Below are 27517 nucleotides of genomic sequence, written 5' to 3'. Positions count from 1 at the left end.
CAAAACCGGGAACATATGAACACAGTTACTAAATACTTTTCACAGAAAGTCAGATCTACATAATTGGAAAAATATCAGTTGCTCATGGGTAGGCTAAGCTAATATAATAAAAATGACAATTTTACCTAAATTAATTTATTTGTTCAGCCCCATACCAATCAAACTACCAAAAAATTATTTTATAGAGCTAGAAAAAACAATAACAAAATTCATCTGGAAGAACAAAAAGTCCAGAATATCAAGGGAACTAATGAAAAGAAATGCAGGGGAAGGTGGCCTAGCTGTACCAGATCTTAAATTTTATTATAAAGCAGCAATCATCAAAACTGCTTGGTACTAGCTAAGAAACAGAATGGTGGATCAGTAGAATAGGTTAGGTATGTAAGACACAATAGTCAATGACTATACTAATTTATTATTTGATAAATCCAAAGATTCTAACTTCTGGGATAAGAAATCACTATTTAACAAAAACTGCTGGGAAAACTGGAAAAATGTATGGCAGAAACTGGGCATAGACCAACATCTTATACCCTATACCAAGATAAAGTCAAAATGGGTTACAGGATTTAGATATAAAGACTGATACTATAAGCAAACTAGAAGAGCAAGGAATAGTTTACCTTTCAGATCTATGGAGAAGGGAAGAATTTATGACCAAAGAAGAGATAGAGAACATTATTAAATGCAAAATGGATAATTTTGATTATATTAAATTGAAAAGTTTTCACACAAACAAAGCCAATGCATTCAAGATTAGGAGGGAAGCAGAAAACTGGGAAAGAATTTTTATAACCAGTGTCTCTGATAAAGACCTCACTTCTAAAATATGTAGAGAACTGAGTCAAATTTATAATACAAGTCATTACCCAATTGATAAATGGTCAAAGGATATGAACAGGCAGTTTTCAGAGGAAGAAACTAAAGCTATCTAGAATCATATGAAAAATTGTTCTAAATCATTATTGATTAGAGAAATGCAAATGAAAATGACTCTGAGGTACCACATCACACCTATCAGATTGGCTAAAATGACAAAACAGAACAATGATAAATGTTGGAAAAGATGTGGGAAAATTGGAACACTAATGCATTGTTGGTGGAATGTGAAATTGTGAAATGATCCAACCATTTTGGAGAGCAATTTGGAACTATGCCCAAAGGGCTATAAAAATGTGCATACCCTTTGACCCAGCAATACCACTTCTAGGTCTGTATCCCAAAGAGATCATAAAAACGGGAAAAGTACCCACATGTACAAAAATATTCATAGCAGCTCTTTTTGTGGTGGCAAAGAATTAGAAACCTGAGAGGATGCCCATCAATTGGGGAATGGCTGAGCAAGTTGTAATGGAATGGAATACTATTGTGCTATAAGAAATGATGAGCAGGCAGACTTCAAAAAAACCTAGAAAGATATATAGAACTGATGCAGAACCAGGAGAACATTGTATACAGTAACAGCCACACTGTGGGATGACTGACTTTGATAGACTTGGCTCTTCACAGCAATGCAAAGGTAACTCCAAAAGACTCATGAAGGAAATTGCTATCCACATCCAGAGAAAAAACTCTGGAGTCTGAATGCAGATGGAAGCATGCTATTTGCTCTCTTTTTCCTTTGTTGTTTTGTTCTATTGCTTCCTTTTCATGGTTCCTCCCATTAGTTCTAATTGTTCTTTACATCATGGGAAAATATGCTTACTATGAATGTGTAAGTAGAGCCTATATCAAACTGTACGCCATCTTGAGGGAAGGGGAACAGTGGGAGGGGGAGAAAATTTAAAACTCAAAATCTTATGGAAGTGAATGTTGAAAACTAAAAATAAATTAATTATCAAGGGGAAAAAAAAGCATACTTGCACCTTGAGTAGGACCTGCCATCCATCGACTGTAGAATGAATTTCCTAGGTCTTAGCTCCCCTGCTCTAACCTCCACTACAGTGCCTTCAGAGCACAATTAGAGCCAGAGGCCCCAGGTGAGGGTGTGAGCAATGGCCTTCTAAATGGTAATCTATCAAACTGGTCTTGTTATTGTTACATATATGTGACCCTCCCCCCCATCTTCCAGCAGTGACTAGTTGTCCCTGGCACCTGGAATATTCACCCTCCTCTCCTCTGTCCCTGGAATCCACTGTTTCCTTCGGAACACAACTCAAAGGCGATCTTTTATATGGGATTTTCTTTAAAAAAATTTTTTTTGAATTTAAATACCAAATAAAATAAGCATTTCTATACACAAAGTAGAATGGAGGGGGCGAAGGATTTGTACATGAAGTCATGAATCTCTGTTATGTACAGTTTCCTTTTCCTTAAAGTACATAATAAATTTAGGTGGCACACTGGATAGTACACCAGCCCTGGAGTCACTAGCTGTGTGACTCTGGGCAAGTCACTTAAACCCAATTGCCTCACCAAAATAAAAAGTACATAATAAATTTAATATGAAACTTTAAAAGCTGTCTTACTTGTCTGTTTCCCTATGAAAAAAATTTCTGATCTTCCCTTCCACCTGCTAGTGTTTTCTCTGCAAAAATCATCTTGTATCTATGTTGTATCTACATATAATTTATATTATATATAGATATAGATATAGATATATCTCTCAGAGAATGGAAACTCCTTGAGGGCAGTGTTGTATTTCTAGCACCTGGCACACGCCTGGCACGTAGTGGACCCTTGATAAGTGCTCATTGATCAAATGATTCTAGAGCATTTATTCTCAAACGTTTCCATCTCGGGATTAGTCTACACCCTTAAAAATCAGTGAGGACCCATCAAAGAGCTTTTGTTTATATGGGTTATATCTGTCAATATTTAATGTATTAGAAATTAAAATATTTTATGATGAAAATAGTTTTGACCTTGAAGAGCCTCTGAAAGGGTCTCAGGGATCCCAAGGGGTCCTCGGGCCACACTTTGAGAACTGCCCATCAAGAGATGAGGAATTCTGCATCCTCCCCTCCGCCATCCTAGGCTCGGCTCTCTGTACCTTGTCTTTGATGCCATGGTCGCAGCCGAAGCCGATCAAGAAGTCCAGAGTGTCAAGCTGCCCATGCGCAGCCGCCAGATGGAAAGCTGTCCGATCCAGCTTTGATTTCAGGAAGAAGAATACAGTTATTTTCAGTGCAACCCAACCCTTCCTCCCTAGCCTCCATCACCCCGTCAACCCCTCATCACATTTCCTTGGGTGTAGACCCTGCAAAAGGGCCCCAGCAGGCACCACAAAGGTCTTGAGCCACCCCTAGAGTTCTATGAAGCAGGGCAGCCAACTTTGACCTTCTAAAGGACTGATGTTAATAAATGCTTAGTACAAACATGCCTCATTCATCCAGCACTCAGCTGTTGCACACTCATGAATTTTTCCTTTAACTGAAACTCACCCCTTTAAATATCAATGCTTCATTACATCAGGAATCCATGATTTTAATCAACATAAGTATCCCTCCCCCAATCCCTACTGACAAATATACCGCAGCACCTTATACGCTGTACATCTAAACAGATTAGTATTTCCAAGTTGCGGTGGCCAAAAAAAAATTATTTCCCTTCTGATGGCAAACTGGCTCAAATTTAGCTAGACTGATCCTCAACAGACACAGATGGCTTGTACGTTTGCCAGCCCAAATTCAAACCCTAAGGCAGCTGGTTGGTGCAGTGGATAGAGTACCAGGCCTGCAGTGAGAAAAATCTGAGTTCAAATCCTGCCTCAGACACTTACTAGCTGTGTGACCCTGAGCAAGTCACTTCACCCTTTTTGCCTCTGTTTCCTCATCTGTAAAATGAGATCGGAGTTTTCAGAGAAAACTCCAAAAGAGGTCACAAAGAGTTGGACACAACTGAAAAGGGAATGAACAAACAGCATTCAAACCCTATCCAGCTTGGTAGAGCCTGCTGGAATCGATAGGCTTCAAGAATCTAGGAGCATCGGGGCAGCTAGCTGGTGCAATGGATAGAGCACCGGCCCTGGATTCAGGAGGACCTGAGTTCAAATCTGGCCTCAGACACATAACACTTACTGGCTGTGTGACCCTGGGCAAGTCACTTAACCCCGTTGCCTAAAATAACAAAAAAAAAAGAATCTAGAAGCATCTCTGCTACACAATAAGGCATCAGAGTAAGGCTGTAACGGAGGATTGATAACAAAACTGTCTAAAAGAGCAATCTGAGGACAGGATTCTCTCAAAAACATATCAAATATACTTCCCTGCCTACTCAAACAGAATTTTGAACACGATTTAAACCTTCTCTTGGTGACTCAGAGCCATTATTATAAATATTATTACATTATCATAATTTGTTGTTCAGTATCCAAATCCCTCTGACTCTTCGTGACCCCCTGGACCATAGCACACCAATATTGTCCATGGGGTTTTCTTGGCAAAGATACTGGAGTGGTTTGCCATTTCCTTCTCCAGTTATCATAATTTAGTTTAAACCAATTAACATTTATTAAGTACCAGCCTGTATTCAGGCTATGGGAGATAGAAAGCTTGGAAAAGGCATGATCTTGTCCCCACAAACTTTATATCAAGGGGGGACAAGCACAATAATATTCTATCATAATCATATATCATAACTTATTCAGCCATTCCTCAATTGATGGGCATTCCCTCAACTTCCAGTTCTTAGCCACACAAAAAGAGCTGCTATAAATATTTTTGTACAAACATTCTTTTCCCTTTTTAAAAATCTTTTTGAGATGTATTCTATAATATGAATAAAATATAACTACAACATAATATAAGTATATTAGAGTGGTATAAAACAAAATGCTATGCATATTATCTGTACATTGCAAACATAAGAAATTGTTTTGCTTGACTATGCATATTATAAAGATTTGGGTTTTTTTCCCCCAATGGGAAAGGAGGGGAAGAAAATATTTTTGTTCATTGAAAAAAAAAATTTAATTTTAAAAAATGCTATTTGAGTTCCTAGGGAAAAGTCACAATACCCAGAGGGTTATTGTGTGCTAAAACACAGTGAGACCCTCAGGGATGTGCTGAGGTGCATGAGACTATCTTCTAGCCTGCTGAAGTATCCAAATCCCTCCATCAGCTCTTTGTAGTTTTTCTGTCTGTTATCTAAAAGTCAGGTAGTGAGCTGTAACTTATTATAGGACTTTACAAGTGAAAGGGAACTTAAATGTCATCAAATCCAACTCCCTCATTTTTACAGTTGGGGAAACTGAGGGACAGAGAAGTCAAGTGACTTGCCCAGGGCAATACAAGTAATAAGTGCTAGAGCCCATATTTGACCTTTGAGGCAGTATACTGTCAGTGAGAAAAACACACTTGCTGTAAAATGAGAGTATTAGACATGTTTGCAAAGCACTTTACACATATTATTGTATTTGATCACTGGGGAGGAGGAAAAGTCCAAATGGCAGATTTCCCCTTTTTGTGTGAGGGCTGGGGAGGGAGGCTGTCTACCAGCTGCTCCTTGCTTCCCACTGGAGAAGAGGCTGTGGCAAACAGGGCATGGCAACCAACTTGGAGATCCAGCAGCTTCAAAAATCTCCCGATTTCGATCTTGCCCCTGTGGGTTATTACCTGTGTGACCCTGGACAAGTGACAGTGTCCCTTCATGGGCCCTAGTTTCTTTATTTGTAAAATGAGTAGTTGGTTTAGAGGACTAAATCAAGTTTAATCGTTTCAGTCAAGTCTGACTCTTTGTGACTCCATTTGGGGTTTTCTTGGCAGAGATATTGGAGTGGATTGCCATTTCCTTCTCTAGCTCATTTTATAGAGGAGGAAACTGAGGCAAACAGGATTAAGTGACTTGCCCAGGGTCACAAAGCTAAGTAAGTGTCTGAGGCTGGATTTGAACTCAAGAAGAGTAGTCTTCCTGACTCGAGGCCCAACACTTTATTCACTATGCCACCTCATTGCCCCAGATATTCAGGCCTCTTTCTCATGGCTATTAGGGCATCTACTCCAGCAGCTTTTCTCTTTTTCCTCATCTGCTGGAAGCTGGGCAGCCAGATAACCAAGCTTATTAAACTGCATCTAAAATCAGAGTAAATGGGCTCTGGAGGAGCCCCCAAAAGGCTTTCTTGTGAAGGAAATGCACAAACTCTGGCACTACCACTCCATGGCCTCTACGTCACTTTCCTAGGACCTTTTGCTAACTTCTCAGCTATGTTTCAGATAGTTTAGGCTGCATCTTATTATATATTAAGTTATTAGGGTCATATTCCCCAACCCTGTTAATAAACAAGGCCAATTGGACTGCTTTGGAAATAAGTCGTTTAGGCAATCCGGAGTCACACGGCCAGGGGAATGGAAATTTTAATCTCTATAGTTTAGCATAGAGACACAAGAAGTGTCCAAAAAGCAAATTAAAAGGAAGAATAGGAGGTGTGAGGGAAGATAAGAGAGCCAAAGCCCCACTCAGCCTGTGAGTCAGTGCAAAGTCTCCCTTCCTGCAATTCTAGAGTCAGCTTGTCCACAGTTTCTCAAGTGAACGCACATCCCGATGTAGCAAGATGGAGGAAGAACGAGCAGATACTGTTTCAGCCCCACAAAGGAATCGTGTGGTCACCAGCAGCAGTTCGGTCTGGGGGAGTTCCTTTCATTGATTAAGCATGTGTTGTCTAATTCCTGGGCCTTTATGCATGGCATTGGCAGTATCGGGAGATTTTGGAAGCTGCTGGATCTCCAAGCTGGTTGCCATGCCTTATGTCATAGCCTCCTCTCTATGGCTCTCCAATGGGAAGGAAGGAGCAGCTGGTAGATGCCCACACACAGAAGGGGAAATCTGCCGTTTGGACTTTTCGTCCTCCCCGGTGATCAAACACAACAATATATGTAAAGCGCTTTGCAAACGTATCTAAGTAGGAATCGTTACCATCATCACCATCCTTTCCTCATGGCTCTGGGGGAACGAGGACTTCTCACAAAAGAGGACTATTACAACAGCTTTTTGACTGGTCCCTCTATTCTTAGGCTTTCCCAGCTCCAAAGACCACTTCCTGAGCTAATCTTTCCAGGGCACCAATTTGCTCTGATGCCTTGGAATCTTGGAATGTCAGAGCTGGAAAGGCCCTCAGGGATCAGGTAGTTCAGCCTTTTTCATTTTGCAGGTGAGAGGGCTGATGGCTCCTCTATTGTCCAAAAGAAAAACAAAACTAAAAATCCCCAGACTGGCATTCAAGATTCTCCATGATCCCACCCAGCTTGCACCTGGACTTCATCACGGTCTCCAGAAGCTGACCATCCAGCAAGATCACATCTGAGACTCACACCTCATCAGTACTCCATAGCCCTGGGGGCCCTCCTTCCCTCTGATTGGACAAGGTGGAGAATGGACTTCTGAGAGCTCCTCCTACACCCTCCATTTATCCTGAGCATCAAGGGCAGTGGTCTCATTTCTCACCCGGCCACACTTCTCTGGACTGGACTGTATCATTACCCTCACCTACTTCTTTCCCTCACTCTCTTTTCAGACTTTTATGTATTGTCTTCTCCGATTAGACTGTGAGCTCCTTGAAGGCAGGGATAGTCTTTTGCCTTTGTTTGTATCCTTAGTGCTTAGCATAGCTCCTGGCCCATAGTAGGCACTTAAACAATGTTTATTGATTGACTGAATGTATGAGCTGATCTGATCCCAACTCATTTTGTATTGGGACCAATATCCTAACCCTTCCCCCCATCTGAGTTAGGCAAATTTCTCCTTAAATGGTATAGAACTCATCCTTGAAACGTGATCGACTCAGGGAAATCACAGCTGAGGCTTCTGGATTCACTTGCTTGGTACAAAACATCCCTGAGGAGCTCCCTGTGTAGTCAGATGCTTGGCTAGTGAGCCACAAAGGGCAATTCAGGCAACGGCGCTTTGCTCATCGGAACCAACCCTGGAAGTTCTCATCACATATCTTGCCAAGTATCCTTCTTCTGCTATGGCTAGGTAAATATTTGGTTAATTGTTGAATGACCTGTGAGTGTCTCATCTCATTTCAGGTCCGGTCCAAAATGCCTCTCTAGCTTTATACTGACCCCCTTCACATACTCTGTTCCAGTCAAATCATTTGTTTGCTGGTTTTTAGTTATTAAGTAGTGTCTGACTCTTCATGACCCCATTTGGGGTTTTCTTGGCAAGAATACCAGAGTGCTTTGCTATTTCCTGCTCCAGCTCATTTTACAGATGAAGAAACTGAGGCAAATAGGGTTAAATGACTTGCCCAGGGTCACACAGCCAGTAAGCATCTGAGGCCAGACTTGAACTCAGGTCTTCCTGACTCCAAGCCAGACACTCTATCCACTGCACCACCTAGATGCCCCATAGTCAAACTGGGACCTGGGAAAGACCTTTACTTAAAAAGGCCATGGTCTCCCACTGCATCCAGGGCCATCTCCAGTTGTCCTGATCTGTATCTTGCCACTGGACCCAGATGTCTCTGGAGGAGAAAGTGAGGCTGGTGACTTTGCACAGCCCTTCCTCACTTAAATCCAACTCACTTGCTGGTCATGGCATCACCTTCCTGATGACATGGTCCTCTTCAAGAATGGAGCACAAACAACAACAATAATAGCTAACATTTAAGACACTTACTACAATAATAGGTATGATAATAGTACCTAGCTCAGGGTTGCTGTAAGACTCAAATGAGATAATATTTATAAAGCACTTAGCACAGTGCCTGGCACACAGCAGGCATTTAATAATGTTCCCTCCCTTCTTCTCAATAAATGCTTACATAATGGATGAAAGCGAGTTGGAGACCTCTACTCTACAAAGACTGTGCCCCTGGACCAGTCTCCCAGAATCAAACTTCTTCATTTTCCTAAAATGAAAAATGTCAGTAGGTTCATAATAGCTTTTACCTTATCAATTCGATCAAGGTGCACATCCTCTAAATCTTCCATTATAAACTCCAGCACATGTACATGGCCCCTTTGAGCTGCACAGTGCAATATGTTCAGACCATTCTGCAAAAGAAAAAAAAGGTGTGTTCTTCAATACCCATTGCCTTCTCCCCCAGCTAATGCTGCCTCCATCTCTATGTCACTATTCACTGCCTTGGTCACTCACATTCTCTTCTAGGTAAATGTGTTCCTGATTCCTTCTCTGGCTATGCCCCTCACTTCTGCTTCCTAACGTCTGGTGTTACTTAATATCTGGACTTGGTGACTCAGTCTCCTGTTTACAAATGGGTTGGGTTCCAGAAGTAATGTGGCTATTGGGAGCCCAAAGTACATGAAACTGATGTTATAAAGGATGGCTAGGTTCCATGGAAGAAAATTTTGTACTCTGAATTTTAGGCATGAGCCTGCTAGAAGCAATTTTATTACTTTAGATGATTCTAAATCTAAGCATTTTTTCTTAGAAAGGAACAAAGATGGGCAGTTACCTCATTACTTTGAAAACTTCTAACTCAAGCTTGTCTGGAGTTTCAATTTGGGTTATGCTCAAACAACAGACAGAATTCCTCATTAAACTAAACTGTGCTTACAGAGAGCCAAGGGGAAAAATTCAGGCAACATTTTGCTTTATCAAACAGACTAATAAGTGACTTAATTTGGCACACCCTTGTCATTTTCCCAAAATTATTCAATCTCTCTGACCACTCCCTTTGAGTTCTCCTTTCCAGCTGGTCTAAAGTTTCCAGAAATACTTCTATTAAATAAAGTAACCAGAGTTCTTTCTTCTCTTAGTCTGATACAAATCACTTTTGGAGAGTCCTTCCTCTGGGGATAGGGTAGAAAGATTCCAATGCAGGTCACTGTTTTGGAATTGATAGCTAAAGAAAGACTGATAAAATGTATTTTTCAGATTAATCCAAAGGCTTCAGATGAAGATAATTGTAAATACTTAATTTTTTATTTTAATACTATTTTACTTTTTCCAATTACATACAGAGACAGTTTTTAACATTCGTTTTCTTTAACTTTGAGTTCCAAATTTTCTCCCTTCCTCTCTCCCTCACTTCTCCCCTCTCTAAGACAGTAAGCAATAAGATGTAGGTTATATATGTACAATCATATAAGACGTATTTCCATATTAGTCACATTGTAAAAGAAGAAACTACACCAAAAGAAAAAACACACAAAAAAATAAAGAATGCGAAAATCATATGCTTCCATCTGTATTCAGACTCGATCAGTTCATTCTCTGGATGTGGACAGCATTTTTCATCATGAGTCCTTTGGAATTGTCTTGGATCATTGTATTGCTGAGAAGAGCTATTACTCATAGTTGATTATTGTACAAAATTGCTATTACTGCATATAATGTTCACCTGATTCTGCTCACTTCACTCAGCATCAGACCATACAAGTCTTTCCAAGTTTTTCTGAAATCCACCTGTTCATCATTTCTTATAGCACAATAGTATCCCATTACATTGATATACCACAACTTGTTCAGCCATTCCCCAATTGATGGGCATCCCCTCAATTTCCAATTCTTTGCCACCACAAAAAGAGCTGCTATAAATATTTTGTATATGTAGGTCTTTCCTCCTTTTTTAAAAAAAGTCTCTTTGGGATACCAACCTAGTAGTGGTATTGGATCAAAGGTATGCACAATTTGATTGTCCTTTGGGCATAGTTCCAAATTGCTCTCCAGACCGGTTGGATCAGTTCACAACTCCACCAATAACGCATAGTAGTGTCCCAATTTTCCCACATTCCTCTGATATTTATCATTTTCCTTTTCTGTCATATTAGCCAATCTGATAAGTGTAAAGGAGTATCTCAGAGTTGTTTTAATTTACATTTCTCTAATCAATAGTGATTTAGAGCATTTTTTCATATGACTGTTCAAATTGCCTGTTCATATCCTTTCATTAATTCGGGAATGACTTCTATTCTTATAAATTGGACTCAGTTCTCTATGTTATTTAGAGGCCTTTATCAGAGACACTTGCTGTAAAAATTGTTTCCCAGCTTCCTGCTTTCCTTCTAATCTTGGTTGCATTGGTCTTGTTTGCACAAAAACTTTAATAGAATCAAAATTATCCATTTTACATGTTGTAATGCTCTCTACCTCTTGTTTGGTCAAAAATTCTTCCCTTCTCCATAAATCTGACAGGTAAAGTATTCTTTGCTCTCTAATTTGCTTATGGTATCACCCTTTATGTCTAAATCATGTACCCATATTGATCTGATCTTCATATAAGATATAAGATATAGTTCTCACCTAGTTTGTTTGTTGTTGTTTTGCTAAGCAATGGGGTTAAGTGACTTGCCCAGGATCACACAGCTAGTAAGTATCAAGTGTTTGAAGCCACATTTGAACTCAGGTCCTCCTGATTCCAGGGCCGGGTGCTCTATTCACTGTGCCACCTAGCTGCCCCCTCTTGATATTCTTTTTAAGTACTTTTAAAAAATATTTCTGATCTATCCTGCCCTACAGGAAAATAGAAGACGAAGGGGATAAGGGAAGCGGGGTGGGGAGATAGAAGGGAGAGCAGATTAGAGGAAAGGGTATTCAGAATGCATGCTGTCTTGGAGAGGGACGAGATGGGGAGAAAATTTGGAACTCAAAATCTTGTGGAAGTGAATGTTGAAAACAAAAAATAAATCAATTAATGAATCTTAAAAAAAAAGACAGGAAAAAATATTTCTGAAAGAGGGAGAGCTGAGAGGGGCCTTAGTCTGCTTCTGTACTTCCAAGGCTAGCCCACAAAAGGTCCACTGAATATATACAGCTATAGTTCCAGCAATGCTGATAGACTCCAAGTATTCCTTAAAAACATCCCTCTCCCCATGCTTTCTATATCCTATCACAGCAGGAGTGAGCTTCTCAAAGCTCATGCAGCAACAGAGAGGAATGAGGACAGGGCAAAGGTCTCAGAGAGTCTTTGGCAGATGGATATGATATGAATATGGTCATAGGTAAGGAGGCCTGTGGAGGAGGAGGGAGCAAAAATTTCTATGGTTTGGGTCTTTGAATAAGTCCCTGACTATAGAGGGGGGAAGGAGGAGAAAATATAGGGGAGGGGGAGAAGAGAGGGGAAAGAGAAGAGGGGGAGAGGGGAGAGAAGAAAGAGGAGGAGGGGAGACAAGAAAGGGGAGAGAGGGGAGAGAAGAAAGGGGAGGAGGGGACAGAACAGAGGGGAGAGAAGAAAGGGGAGAGAGGGGAGGCAGGGTGCACAGAAGAGAGGGGAGGGGAGGAGAGATGGGAGGGAAGGAGGGGAAAGAAGAAAGAGGAGAAGGGGGGAGAAGAGAGGGATAAGGGGAGACAAGACAGGGGATGAGAGGAGAGAAGAGAGGGATGAGAGGAGAGAAGAGAGGGGATGAGAGGAGAGAAGAGAGGGGATGAGAGGAGAGAAGAGAGGAGAGGAGGAAGAGAAGAGAGGGAGAGAGAAAAGAGGGGGATGGGGGAGAGGAGAGGAGGCTGGAGAAAAGAGGGGAGGAGGACAGGTGTCGCTTGAGTTCCCATCCCCTCACCTCTCCTCCCCTGCCCCACATACACATGAAGATTGTACTCACCAACACTTTTTCCCAAGGCTGTGGCCCTGTTTGTATCCCAGGACCCCAGTATAGCCCTGCTTAAGTCTTACAGACTTCAATCTAGAAGCAGTTGGGGAAACGGCGTTGGGGTGAGGGGTGGAGATCCTGCTTTATTACCTTGCTTGCTTACATTCCTAGGCCTCCCTACAGTTCACTCCCAGCACATGTTTCCAGCTGGGGGCAGGCAGCTCTGTAGTCCAGCTTCATCTGCCCCCATAGTTAGGCAGTGGTCTCACCTTGTCTTCACAGTTGATCTTGGCCCCTGAATTGACTAGCAGCTGTAGGATCCTTAGGTGGCCAAACCAGGCAGAGAGAAGCAGTGCGTTCATCCCAAACTAGAGGGAGAGAAGAAGAAAGATGTAGACTGTGGTTTTTTCTTCATTCTTCCTGTGGCTTATTTCTTCCTGCTCCATAGAGGCATGTTTACTTATGTACTCGTATCACATGCCCAGACACCCCTGCATGTCCATGTGCTGAGGCATCTGTACACATTCATGCCTATAGGTCTGTGTAATTCTATATCTGCATGTCCATGAACCTAAATGTCACGGAATTTTATGGTTGTGACTTGCAGAGTCTCAGAATTTTAGGGTCAGGAGGGAATTTTAAAGTCACGCAGTTCAATTTCCCACCTAAGGCAGGCACCCCCTCTCCAGGGATGATGCTTAGCGCAGCACCTGGAACACAGTAGGGGCTAAATAAATTTTTGTTAACTCACTGGCTCCCTCAGGGATGGTCATCCAAGCCTCAGTTTGAACACTTTCTCAGGACAGCCTGTTCTACCGAAAACCCTTAATATTAAGGCAAAATTTGACTGTAACTAACACACTGGCCCTATTGCTTAATGTCTAGATAGGAGTCTCCAAGCTTTTTGGATGGTATACCCTATTAGCATAAAATCTGAGCATGCACCAATATGTACACATATTTATAAATGATATATACACATATTACTGTACTAAATATCCACACTATAAAACTTATACAAAAATAGATATTTTTAAAAGGATGTGGGGCAGCTAGGTGGCGCAGTGGATAGAGAACTGGCCCTGAAGTCAGGAGGACCTGAGTTCAAATCTGGCCTCAGACCAAATACTTGACATTTACTAGCTGTGTGACCCTGGGCAAGTCACTTAACCCCAATTGCCTCAAAAAAAAAATCGGGCAGCTAGGTGGCGCAATGGATACAGCACCAGCCCTGAAGTCAGGAGGACCTGAGTTCAAGTCCGGCCAAACACTTGACACTTACTAGCTGTGTGACCTTGGGCAAGTCACTTAACCCCAATTGCCTAAAAACAAAACAAACAAACAAAAAAGGATGAAATAAAGATAGCAGTATTTGATCCAGAGTCAATAGGGAATTTTTGTTGCTTATTGACTAGGCTGTCATGAGATTGACCAGGGAGTATCAAGGTTATACTCTAAGCTTTAGGAAAAGCACTTTGGCAGCTCAGAGGAGGATGGATTGGAGCAGAGAGGGACGAGGCAAAGATACCTATTAGGAGACTGTTATAAGTCCAGGAAAGAGGTGCTGAAGGCCTGAGCGGAAGCGAATTTGAAAGATATTGTGGGGGTAAAAATGACAAGATTTGGCCATTCAAATGGCTACGTGGGGTGAGGGAAGGTGCAAAGTCAAGGAGGATAAGCTGGAAAGATGGCATGCCCTCTGCAGTAATAAGGACATGCAGAGGAAGGATGGGTTTGGAGGGGGGAACCCAACTTATCCATGCCTCACTGTCCCATTGAAAACAAAAGTGGGGAGAGGTGGGCAGAGTGGCATACTGAGGAGCGCCTGCTGCAGCCGTGAAATGATTCAATGGGCAGAATGTGGGAAGGGGAGGAGTGAGGGATTTGTGAGGGCCTGGGTGGTGAGTAGATGATAATCACTCTCAGGGGCTAATACCTGGCGCTTCTACAGCAAGCCAAAAGAGAGGGCAGAAGGCGAGTAATAATGATTCTGTTCATCCCTTTAGATGCAGTTGTTTGGCTAGCTACAGATCCAAGTGCAATTATTTACCCCACAAGAATATCATGAAAGACTTTATTGAATGCCAAATACTTTTCTTAAATTCAGTGAACATGCATATGATGTATCTGGGTATCCAAGTGGATACAGTGCTGGGCATGGAGTCAGGAAGCCTCATCTTCCTGTATTTAAACCTGGCCTCAGACACTTACTAGCTGTGTGACCCTGGGCAAGTCACTTAACCCCATTTGCCTCCAGTTTCCTCATCTGTAAAGTGAGCTGGAGAAGAAAATGGCAAACCATTACAATATCTTTGCCAAGAAAACTCCAAATGGGGTCACAAAGAGTTGGACACAACTGAATATAATCCGTAGATTTACTTACAGACTCATAGGATTTAGAGTTGGAAGGGACATTAAGATTACTCAGTCTGATCCCATTTTACAGATGAGCTAACTGAGGCCCAGAGACAGGAAGTAATTTTCCCTACATCACTCCAGTAGTAAGAAGAAAGGCCAGAATTCAAACTCAGATCCTCTTATTGGCCTTTCCACTATACTACATCACAGTGTAATGGAAAAAGCACTAAAGTGTCATCAGGCGATCAAGGTTCTAATCCCCGCTCTTCCATAAACCTTTTGCGTGACTTTGAACATGTTGCTCCCTCATTCTTAACCATGAGTTTCCGTTTCTCATTTATAAAATGAGGGAGTTAGATTAGTTTAGGGGTTCTTAACCCTTTTGGTGTCATGGACCCCTTCTCAGAACAATGATTTTAAATATATAGCATTACAAAGGGAACTGATTACATTGAAATAAGTCATCAAAATATTAAATTTTTTAAAAAAGCAATTTCAAAGATCCTAGGTTAACAGACCCTGGCTCTGAGATGCTCTGCAGCTCTAACATTTGGGGATTCTTTATAACCAGTCCCTTCACGTACTTGCCTATTACAAAATCCTAGAAGAGATCTCAGGCCATCTAATCTAACCCATACCTGAATAACAAATCTCTCCAAAATATATCTGACAAATGATCGGCCAGTTTTTGCTCAAAGACCTCTAGTGAAGAGAAATCTACCTCCAGAGGCAGCCTATTCCATTTTCGGATAGCTATAATTGTAAGTTTTTCCTTCCATCAAACCTAGCTATGACTGTAACTTCTGCTCACTGTCCCTATTCTGTCCTCTGGAACCCAGTGGAACAAGTCCAATTTCTCTTCCACACAGCGGCAGGCCTTCATATGCTTCAAGACAGCCATTATATGCCCACAAAATATTGCCTTTTCAGGACAAAACTTCCCAGGCCCTCTGTAGCTGCGACTGTCCATGAACCTGTCTGGGTCTCTCTACGTCTGTGTTAATCCAGGTACCTATGGGTCTGCTGCCATGTGTCTATATAACTTACTATTAAGGCACAATGGTGTTCTCTTTAGTGTGGAAGGTGTAAATTAAATGCTACAGGTTGGTGGAACAAATTCAGAGTGAAAACCCTGAGTTTTAGATTAAGACTCAAAGAGACCATTTTTTTGCTCAGAAATACAGAGTAAGAGACCGTGACTCCTCACCCCCGCCTACCTTGTCCTTGTCATCCACAGACACTTCGTACTCCAGGAGTAATCTCACAGCCTGCTCGTGCCCAGCCCCGGAAGCCCAGTGCAGCGCCGTCCTGCCCATCTGTGCAGGAGAACAGAGAATCCGTCAACCTCAAACCTGGGCTGCCCCCTTCCTGGCTGTTATCCGCAAACTACCAAAAAATCACACCCAATTTTCTCTCCTTTATTCTCCTCCCAGTAGGCTCCTGGCATGTTCTAGCTTCCCAATTCCTTGCTTCCTTTCATGCTTCTGATTATTCACTGGGGTAAAGAAGGCTGCTACAGTCTTTTTAAATTGAATTTCACATTTAAATGGATATAGAAGTATTTCAAAAATATAAAATGCAAAGGATTTCTACTTGAGCATGGCAGAAAGGAGTGGGCAAGAGGAAAAAAAAAGTGACCCTAAGGTCCGAGAGGAGAGGAGGGAATAATGAATGAGAGCCACTGGTATGGTCATCAGTGTCTCTTCTGGCCAGCTCCTACTGACCCAAGAACTGAAACGGCAGGAAAAGTAGAACGATGTGCAATTATTTTCAGCTCATCACCTGTGGCCTAGGTGGCATATCTTCTGAAGTTCAGGTAGGGTACAGTATAATTGTGCTCACCTTCCCCTGAGGCAGCTAGGCTGGTATGGTGGATAGAACTCCCAGACGACTGGGAGTTCAAACCTAGCCTCAGACACTTACTAGCTGTGTGATCCCAGGCAAGTAATTTACTCTTTGCCTGCTTCAGTTTCCTTAACTGTAAAATGGGGAGAATAATAGCACGTATCTCCCAGGTTGTTATGAGGATCAAATGAAAGGATCTTTGTGAAGTGCTTAGGCAGGCATGTATTTCAGGTCCAGGTATTGTCAGAATCTGGCTGTTAGGAGCTGCCTTTCAGCTCCTCCCTGCCCCACACTCCGTACTTCAAAGGTGCCTCTGTTCACCTGCTTCCGAAACCTTCCCATTCCAGACTAGCCATACCAGGCTGGTTCTGGACATAAGCACCTGCATTTAAAACCTTCCTGCCCAAGGCAGCAAGTTGCCTCAGTTTCTTTATTTCTAGAACCAATGCCTTGTTCTTTCTCTTTTAAGAATCTTTTATTGGTATATTTTGTTTTTATATAACCTTCATTACCAAATATTTCCCTGCTCCCTCCACTCTCTACCGAGCCATTCCTTTTAACAAAAATTTTTAAAAGAAAGTGGAAAAAAAGGCAGCTCAGCAAAACCAAACCTCCTTTGTGTCTGACAGCATAAGTAATATTCTACACCCATAGTGCTCTACTTCTGCAAAGAAGGAGGAAGATAACATTTTGCCTTGGGCTTTCTACTTCTTCAACCCTAAATGTGTATTAGGTGCTTCCTGGTTGCTGACTATAGGTCTGCACTATTTACTCTGTCTTGCTCTCGCCTCTATAATCTGAGTTCTCCTGGTTCTTGACTATGTATTTGCCTAAACTCTTTACCACTTTTCTTGCCCTGATCAATAGTGTTTATGGCCCCCCGATTCACGGCTACCTGCCAAATCTTTCTCTCACCAGTTGCCCCAAACTCTCCTTATGGCATATGATCTGACTCCAGATTGCCCACCTGGTTTGGACTCATGACCTTGAGCTGACCACTAGTACCTATGTGTATCTATAAATTCGGATGGTGCGATAGGTTCTACCTTGATCACCAGCATCTAGGACCTGGCCAAGGTCCAGTCCAATCTTGCACCTCTGTTCCATCCTGGGCTCTCAGGCTGCCCCCAAATTTATTAGGCCCACTGCTATTTAGGGAGCACAGAAGATAGAGTTGGATTTGGAGTGAGAAAGACTTTAAATAGTGCTTCAGATACCTACCAGCTGTGTGACCCTAGGCAAGTCACTTAGCCTCCTTAAGCCTCAGATTCCTCATCTGTGTAAGGAGGAGGTTGGTTTGATGGACTTTAAGGTCTCTTCTAGCTCAGTCTATGATCCTCTGATGTTACCCTGGATCCCAGAACTAACAGCACCCATAGATGTGCCCCATAACTGGGACCAGCCAGGGTGGACGCTTGGAGAAGACAAGTCAACAGGCATTTGTTACACACTGACTGCCACGTGCCAGGCGCTGTGCTAAAGACAAAAACAGTCCCTGACCTCAGTGAGGTCACAATCGATAACTTGCTATGTTTCTGACTACAAACATCTGCTCTTAACATGCCAATATAGTCATTAATTTTTTATTCTGAATTAAAGGATCAAAAAAGAACTTTTTCACATACAAAGTAGAATTGAAAAAGATATGTGTAAACCTGCAAAATAGTACATACAAATTACTTTTTTTCAAAAAGTATATAATAAATTCAACTTATAAAGTTACTTTGACCTAGAACAGAAGTGCTTAACCATTTTTGCATCATGGACCCCTTTGGCAATTTAGTGGGCCTATGGACCCTTTATCAAAAGAAGGTTTTGCTACCAACATTCAAAATTGAAATAAATGTTTAATTTTAGCTAGAGGTTAGTGAAAATAAAGATGTCCTTTTCCCCCCATCTACATTCACAGATTGCCTAAAATGTATTCATAGACCCTGCCCCCAGAAGAGCCCAGAAAAGTTAATTGGTCCTAGAGAGAAAAATGACTTACATTGTTTTTGGCTCTGATGTTGACCCCCATCCCAATCAATTCTTTCATCCTCCCAATGTTGTTCCGTCTGGCTGCCTCATGGAACTGTCTCTCCAAAGGAAGCACTAAAGAAGAAAGGAAAGAAAGATGGAATAGAGGGAAGCAAAGGATAAGAAAGAAGGTTTGGGTAGACAACTGGTGGGCATTATAATGAAGGGCCTGGGGATCCAAGAAGTGAATCAGCCCCAGCTTTGTTTTTTGTTCCTCAAGGAGGCCCACAAGTGAGCTATCCAGACCAAGTCACTTACCAAAGAGCAGTCTGTGAACTTGAGAGCCTGAGTAAGTCCACTCTGGGTTACACCCATGGTCTACTGAGCCTAGAATCCAATCTCCAGTGGGAGTTGGCTAGGAGAGAAGACTGATGAAAGTCTTCTGGGAGCCCATGACTGGCACTTCTTAACATTAACTTCAAAAGGTAACGAATCAAACATCCTAGTTTTTCTTAATGGCCTATTATGAAAGCAGGATTGGCCCTCAGCAACTTATAAAGGCAGTATCATTTTTCTCGGGCCATGCAGACCTCTCTGGTCTTCCCTGCTCCACCTTACTCTTAGTAATGTCCCTTTTCTCTCCCCTCTCCTCACCATCATTCCATCAAATTGCTTTTAGGATAAAATCTGAAACCCACCACACTGATAGATTTCAAAGAGGGGACAGCTGGGTGCTGAGGGAGGAGGGCTTACAGCTGCGGCACCCCCACCTCCAGCTATACCCCTTAGGCTTTTAGAGAGGGTTCCTAATGAGGGCGGGGAGGGCTGTGGGAAAGGGGAAGGGGGAGGAGATGGAATCAGTAAAAGTGACTAGTTATCAAGAGAGTTAATATAATGGATGCTAGAGCCAAGATCCAGAAAAAGATTCTGACAGACAGCAATGCTGGAATGAATCTAAAAATAAATAAATAAATTTAATAGAGATATGCACAATAACTTCAATAATATAAATGGAAAGAACAACCACACACAGAAAATCAAAAGCTAATGTTGCAAAGTTACAAGCATGGGCCTAAAGAAGAGCTATGAAAAGATACCCCATCCCCACTTTTTTGCAGAGGTGGGAAGTACCTGGGTATAGTACCCTGCATATGTTTTCAGACTTTTTTGATGCACTGATTGGGTTTGCTGATTTTTTTTTTGTCTTTTTTTTTTTTTGTTGTTATGTGGGCTGGTTCTTTGGGATGAGGGAGAGATACTGGGAGAAATTCTGGTAGTGTGAAAAATACCAAACATATCAATAAAAATTTCATCTAAACATTTATTAAAGATAATTGGAAAGTCTTGCAGTTGGGTTTTTTTTTTAAATCAACTTTGGGACAGCTAGGTGGCACAGTGGATAGAGCACCGGCCCTGACGTCAGGAGGACCTGAGTTCAAATCCAGCTCAGATCAAACACTTGACACTTAGTAGTTGTGTGACCCGGGCAAGTCACTTAACCCCAATTGCCTAAAAAATGAAAATAAAATTAAAAAAAATCAGCTTTACAAGTATAAGATGGAACAAGTGTCACCACAGAGCAGCTCATCTGAAAAAGATGTGGGGGTGTGGATGGACCTTTGAAGGCTCCATTGGAATCAATGGGGAGATATGGCAGCCAAAGATGTTTAATGTGAGTTTAGATTACAATGCGAAAGGTATAGTATGCAGGAGTAGGGAGGTGACTGTCCTTCCTCCTCCATACTCATTACTGGTTGGACCACCTGAGTATCCTGTTCCATTCTTGAAGCCACACTTTCATAAAGATATTGACAAACTGAAAGTTGTCTAAAGAAAGGCAACCGGGATAGGGAAGAGCTTTGAGATCCCGCCACAAGAGGACTGGTTGAAAAAACAACTGGAAACATTTCTCCTGGAGAAGAGAAGACATCATAACTTTCTTCAAGCATCTGAAGAGCTGGCATCTGGAAGAGGGATTTTCTGCTCTGTAGGAGAATGGGTTGAAATTGCAATGTGGCAGATTTAAGCTAGACATAAGGAAACACTGACCAACAATGAGAGTTTTCCCAAAGGTCCAAATTTCCATAATGGGCCTTTTCCGGAGATGGTGGGTTGATCCTCACTAAAAATCTTTAAGCAAATGTTGATCGATCACTTGTGGATACTGTGCAGAGGACTTTCTTGTCAGAGAGAGGTCAGGCTAGAGAGCTTCTGAGATTGTGATTTTCTAGAGATAGTAGTTTGGTTTTTTTCATTTGTCCTGTTTCTCTTTTGATTCTTGTATCTAAACTCCCGGAAAAAGTCGTCTATAAGAGGTACCTCCATTTCATTTTCTCTCATTCTCTTTACCCCTTAAAATCTAGCTTCCAACTGTATTTCATAAAACTGTTCTCTCCAAAGTTATTAATGATCTTTTAATTGCCATATCCAGTGGCCTTTCCTCAGTCCTCATTCTCCTTTACCTCTCTGCAGTCTTTGACACTGTTGATCACTCCCTCCTCCTTGATACTCTCTTCTCTCTAGGTTTTCAGGATACTATGCTCTTCCCTGGTTTTCCTCCTGCCTCTCTGACCGCTCCTGCTCTGTCTCCTTTGCTGCATCCTCCTCCAGATCATGCCCTCTAACTGTAGGTATCCCTCAGGGTTCTGTCCTGGGCCCTCTTCTCTTCTCCCTCTATATTACTTCACTTGGGGATCTCATCAGCTCCCATGGATTTAATTACCATCTCTGTGCTAATGATTCTCAAATCTACCTTTCCCACCCCAATTTCTCTGCTGACCTCCAATCTTGAATCTCCAACTGCCTTTCAGACATCCTGAACTCTATGTCCCGTATACATCTTAAATCAATATGTCCAAAACAGAACTCATTATCTTTTCCCTTAAACCCTCTAAACCACCCCCTGCCTACAATTCCTATTCCTGTAGATGTTGGGTTGCCCCTCACTAAAAATCTTTAAGCAAATGTAAGTTGATCACTTGTGGAGATAGTGTAGAGGCAACATTCTCCTCCTCACTCTCCTCCCCCTCCCCCCAATATCCAATCTGTTACCAAGGCTTGCCAATTTCACCTTTGCAATATCTCTTAAATGTGCCCCCTTCTTTCCTCTGACACTGCTACCACTCTGGTGTAGGCCCTCATCACCTCGTGCCTGGATTACTGCAATAACCTGCTAGTGGGTCTGCCTGCCTCAAGTCTCTCCCCACTGCAATCCACTCTCCATTTAGCTACTAAAGTGTTTTTTCTACAGCAGAGGTCTGATCATGTCACTACTCCCCTACTCAGTAAATTGCAGTGTCTTCCTATTGCATCCAGGAGCAAAAATGAAGTGCCCTGCTTGGCCTCCAAGCCCTTCATAACCTAGCTCCCTCCTACCTTTCCAGTCTTCTTAAACTTACTCCCAGGTACATGCTCTTCAGTCTAGTGACACTGGCCTCCTGCTGTTCCATGAACAAGACAATCCATCTCTCAGCTCCAGGCATTTTCTCTGGCTGTAACCCCACGCCTAGAATGCTTTAGCTCCTCCACTCCTACTACTGACCTCCATGTCTTCCTCTAAATCCCAACTAAAATCCCACCTCCTACAGGAAGACTTCTCCAATCCTTCTTAACTTTTAATTATCTCACAATTATCTTGTATATAGCTTGCTTTGTAGATATTTGTTTGCAAGTTGCCCCCCCATTAGATTGTAAGCTCCCTGAGGGCAGAGACCTTTTGCCTCTTTTTATGTCCCTAGTACTTAGCACAGTGCCTGGTAGCAGGTACTCAATAAATGTTTATTGAATTGAATCACTGCTGTGGAAGGGTGTTCACAGGAAGATCTCAGGACAGTCTGAAGGTTCATTTGGGGGCTTTGGATATGAATTCCCAGAGAATTTGGAGAAACTTCCACTTAAGGAACACAGAAGATAATTCAAAATTAAGACAGCCTGTACAGGCCAATTTGAGTGGGCACAGGGTGCTAGTGAAGATCCCCGGAAAGCAAAAGTAACATTTAGGGAATATGATGTCAAATCCTAGAAGATACAAGACATCTGATTAATACAGTTCTGAGTTCTAATAGTATTCCTGTGGCAAAAGTCACTATAGACCGATTACACCTTTTTGTGAAGTCCAACTAGGCCATCTTTTGCCTCAATTCTTACCTAGCCTTTAATCACTCAATGGGGGTTGTCTCAGACAAACTGAGACCTGGGAAAGATCTTAGCTTAAAAGAGCCAGGGTCTCCCATTGCACCCAGAGCCATCACCAGTGGTCCTTACCTATGTCTTGCCACTGGACTCCCTCTCTGGGGGACAGAGTGAGGCTGATGACTTTTCATAGCCCTGCCTGAATCCAATTCACTTGCAACTCAAAACATTACCCTCCTGATGTCATTGGTCCTCTTAAAGGCCAAGGACAAACAACAACAACCATTACTAGGCATGTATACAAGGAAGAGACAGAATAAAAGTTGCTAAAATATTTATAGCAACACTTTGTAGTGGCAAAACTGGAAGAAAATTGGGTACCCCCACGGGTTAGGAAATGGCTGAATAAATTGTGGCATGAGAATTAACGGAATAATATTGTACTTTAAGAAATAACAAATATGAAGAATTCAGAGAAACATGGGAAGACTTGTAAGAGCTAACATAGAATGAAGCTGGCAGAATCAGGAAAAAAACAAAAAATTTGCCCTCATGACCATAACAATGTAAAGGAAAACAAGATTGGAAAAATCCTGCTTTGTTGTGTTACCAACTATGACCCAAAGGTAAAATATGCCTGCCATTTCTCAGCACAGGTTGTGGACAATGCATACTTGTTTTCAGACCTGCCCGCGTGTTGATTTGATTTGTTTAATGGTATTTATTTGTTACAACGGAACATTCTGTTGAGAGGCAGGGAGTCATTTGGTATTGATCGTGATTTTTTTTATGTTTCTTTTTTAAAAAATTTATTTATTTTTAGTTTTCAACATTTACTTCCACAAGATTTTGAGTTCCAAATTTAATCATGATATTTTTAAAAAGAACACCAATAAAACTCATTTTTTTAATGAACTCTCAGGACTTGAGAGTTTGAGTATGTGGGGGTCCACATCACAGACTGAGAGATAACTCATTTTAGTGTCTCTGTTAGATCAAGAAAGGCAACCTCCAAGTTGATCAGATATTTGTTGCAGCACTAATATAATATCAGATTTTTTTGGTGTAGTTTTTGCTGAATTTTTTTCTTCTTTTTAAAAATTCTTATGTGATGGGGGAGAAGGGATACAGAAGGAAAACTAGATGATGTACAAACAAAAGATTATCAGTAAGCATTTATTAAAAAATAATAATGGAGGGGCAGCTAGGTGGCACAGTGGATAGAGCACCAGTCCTGGAGTCAGGAGGACCTGAGTTCGAATCCAACCTCAGACACATAACACTCACCAGCTGTGTGACTCTGGGCAAGTCACTTAACCCCAATTGCCCTCATCAAAAAATAAAAAATAAATAAAAATAATGGAGCTGGCAGTTGTAGACCTCTTTCCTTCACTAACATGATATTCCATTTCTTGAGGGTAAATATTTGCTGGCCAGAGGCAGAACCACCCAGGTCTCCATAATCTTGATGTTTTATTACGACCAAACCCTCGGTCAAGTTGTAATGTTTGTGGATAGGTCCTGGACTCCACTGTGTATTCATGGGGCAGATGGCTGACACTCCTCAGATAAAACAAGAAAATGATCTAGGCAACAGACCTAACTGCCAAGCAGCGATTTTCCCCTAGAATATACACTTTGCCTTCCAGATATTCTCTGAAGGTTTGTTGACTTGAAAGATTATACACCTCAGTATGCGTTTATGGAAACTTGAGGTGAGAAAATGGGCTTTAAGAAGTCATCTGGAACAGCCTACCCAAAATGAGAATTAATTTATAATATGAGATCACAGAGTTAGAGCTGGAAGGGACCTTAGAAGCCATAAAGTCCAACCCCATAATTTTACAGATGAGTAAACCGAGGCACATTGACTTGCGCAGAGTCACATGGCTGGTAAGTATTTTGTGTGGGATTTGATGCCAGGTCTTCCTGCCTCCAAGTCCAGTGACCTAACCCCTACTATACTATACTGCCGGCAACTGCTCTCCTCCAGATCTTTAGCTCCACTGAGAGATGAAGTGGTGGAGAAAAGGGGCTGACCTTTCAGTCTATGGAGGTCATTTTTGAACCTGGGGCACCTGGGGGAGACTTAGGTGCAGCACTGCTAGGGACAGCTTTGGATAGCTAGCAGACAACGTGAAGGCACTGGCCTCTGGAGGTGCCAGGAAGGAAAGGGGCACGAAAAGGGGAAGGGAATAGCCCCCAAGACACATTTTGCCTGTGTGGGCCCTGCCTCCAAACCAGGAGAAGAGTAACTTTAGAGACAAATGGTAGATACACTAGTCAGGGAAAGTCTTGCCATGATGCTGTGACTATTCCTGGTCTACCCCCCCCTCAGTCACAGATCAAGGATCTAGAGCTGGACCCTGGAGGCCATCCAATCCACCCCCTTCATCATTTTCCAGCTTGACCAAGGCTCTTCATGTTTCCTAGGAGTTAAGGTTAATTTCAGCAAACACATTTTTCTCTCTCTGCAGTAGCGAACAAACACCTCAAACGCCGACCATAGTGAAACCAGCTTTTTTTTTTTTTTGCTGCTGGTCAGCTCTGTCTCAGCCACTCAGGTGCCAACACGGATTGAGTACTCTCAGAAGAACCCCGGGTTGGACATTCTGGACAAAGAACTGGCAGACTCCAGTGGTGTGGACCTGACCAACCCAAATTCAGATCCTGCTCCAATAATATAGAGCGCTGGGTATAATCCAAGTGAAGATGATTTTTAGGAATCGACCTTCCCATATACCCTTCTTTGAGCCTGGGCAAATCGTTTGCCTTCTATGGGCCTCAGTTTACTCATCTGTAAAATGAAACGAACCCTAGCAGTTCCAATTTTGGGAATTCCATGACTTCGAAACTAAACTACCTCAGAGTGCAAATAAAAGTCCTCTGAGGTTTCTAAGTAAGATTCCCTTCCCACTGTTTCCATCATTTGTGTGGGGAATCGTTCCCAGATCAGCTCAGGGCTGCTCCCACTCCACCACGTATCTAACACGGTCAGTTTGTGCAAATGGGTTGGAATGAGCAGGGAAAGGGTGTCTTAGCTCTTTGGGACGACTGCAAATGACTAAATCGGAATTGTAAACCAAAATGGAGTGCAAGCCTCCCCCCACCCCTCTCCAAGCGACTCCTCAACCCCACAGGGAACACAGGCTTAAGAAATCTCGCCAAGCACTTTTAGTCCTCCCACCTGTCTGTCTGGGAACAGGGAAACCGCTAAAGCCCGCGCACCAAAGCGCTCAGTGGCCCAGAACCACTGGGCTTACAGCCGGGCCCGGAGGCGGCCGAGAGCCTCCTCAGACGCGCTCCGGGCAACAGAAGGAGCCTTCCCCAGGGAAGATACCCTCACCTCCCCACACACCTCCTCCCCAGAGGTAGGGAAGAGGACAGCACCCCCGCAGGGCAATGCGCCCCAGACGCAGGGACTCACGGCAATCTTGTTCCAAGGTTGGCTGCTCCTCCATGACTCTGGTGACGCTGCCAACGCCTGCCTCCACCGCCTCGGCTCCAGCCCCCCAGTACTGAGAGCTCCCTGGCCTTGCCAACAGCGGGAGAGAAGCGGAGCCTGATGGACCGAACGCGCACAGAAGCAGCCGGACCCAGGCCCGGGTCAATGGCGATGACGCGCGGGAACAGCTGGAGCTGGGCGCGCTCCTGTCGGGAATCAGAAGGGGCAGCTTCGCCAGTGCTGCGTACGGGGAGGGGCGGGGGCGCCTCAGCTGCATTCGGGGTGGCGGGGAAGAATGGTAGGCAGGCGATTGGAGGTGGGAATGGGGCGGGGAGCAATGCTAGGGCAGCAACAGTACTCCCTTACCTCCCAGCTCTGAGTTCGCACCCTAGGGAGTCTGTCCATCTATCACCTGGAATCGAGCTTTACATGTAACAGGCCTTCAAAAATGGTGTGTGAAAATTGGTGCTGGGGTGCTCGCAGCACTGCTCTGAGCCCCTTTTTGTCCTCTGGATGGGCACCTCCCTTTATTTCCTGCCTCGTAATTTACAGGTTTCCAAGCTCTCCTCATCTGTTGAATTCTTATGCATGCTTTAGCTGTTCTAACTCAAAAGCCACCTTTCCCAGGAAGGCTTTTCTGATTTCCCAGGCCAGTAAATGGTCTTTCTCTCTTAGACCTCTCATTGCACTTTGTTTTGCCTAATGCAGGCAACATATCAGCTTGTGTAATGTGGTTGTCTCTTATCCCCGTAGTAGACTGTAAGTCTACTATTCCTATAAGTAGACTGCCCTCTAGGAGGGCAGGGACTGTCTTGAATAAACATTGCATTCTTCTGGAGCCAGGAAGATCTGGATTCAAATCCTGCCGTCCTCATTTACTAACTGTGGGACCATGGGCAAGTCACTTAAACTCTGAGATGCGGGTTCCTCATCCATAAAGTAGAGACAATCTCTCCTTGGGGACTCTAGGTGGCGCTGTAGTGCACAGAGTGCTGGATCTGGAGTCAGGAAGACCCATCTTCTTGAGCTCAAATCTGGCCTCAGACACTTACTGTGACCCTGGGCAAGTCACTTAACCGTGTTTACCTCAGTTCCCTCATCTGTAAAATGAGCTGGAGAAGGAAATGGCAAACCACTCTAATATCTTTGCCAAGAAAACTACAAACGGTGGTTGGACAGAATTGAACAACAGAATACCTCTCATCAGGTTTTTGTGAGACTCAAAAGAGATAACCTATAATTCTGACAAACCTCAAACTGCTACAGTATAGAAATGTCAGTTACAATATTATCATCATCTTTCCCAAAATCTAACATAGTGCACTCAACACAGTAGGTCCATAACTGTGGA

General features: G+C 42.8%; 1 protein-coding gene across 5 annotated transcripts in view; it reads right to left on the bottom strand.

The window, feature by feature from the left end:
• Positions 1-26725, bottom strand: part of ANKDD1A (ankyrin repeat and death domain containing 1A) — a 54966-nt gene extending 28241 nt beyond the window's left edge. For 2 of the 5 annotated variants that reach the window (XR_013485337.1, XM_078151208.1), the window contains exons 1-6: positions 26149-26721; positions 18622-18725; positions 16004-16102; positions 12698-12796; positions 8829-8933; positions 2993-3091 (exon numbers count right to left, since the gene is read on the bottom strand). Coding sequence is in view for 4 of the 5 variants with exons in the window: in XM_078151208.1 (XP_078007334.1) it covers positions 2993-3091; positions 8829-8933; positions 12698-12796; positions 16004-16102; positions 18622-18725; positions 26149-26443 (801 nt within the window). In the remaining variant the exon portion in view is untranslated. Of the gene's footprint in view, positions 1-2992; positions 3092-8828; positions 8934-12697; positions 12797-16003; positions 16103-18621; positions 18726-26148 lie in introns of all 5 variants that reach the window. The other 3 variants (XM_020983542.2, XM_020983538.2, XM_078151209.1) reach the window with 3 other exon arrangements.
• Positions 26726-27517: the final 792 nt, after the last annotated feature.

The sequence above is a fragment of the Phascolarctos cinereus genome, unplaced genomic scaffold (assembly GCF_003287225.1).
Source record: "Phascolarctos cinereus isolate Bilbo 61053 unplaced genomic scaffold, phaCin_HiC Scaffold_3;HRSCAF=262, whole genome shotgun sequence".
Lineage (NCBI taxonomy): Eukaryota > Metazoa > Chordata > Mammalia > Diprotodontia > Phascolarctidae > Phascolarctos > Phascolarctos cinereus.
The sequence above is the reverse complement of the archived record's forward strand: the minus strand, read 5'-3'. Positions and strand labels throughout refer to the sequence as shown.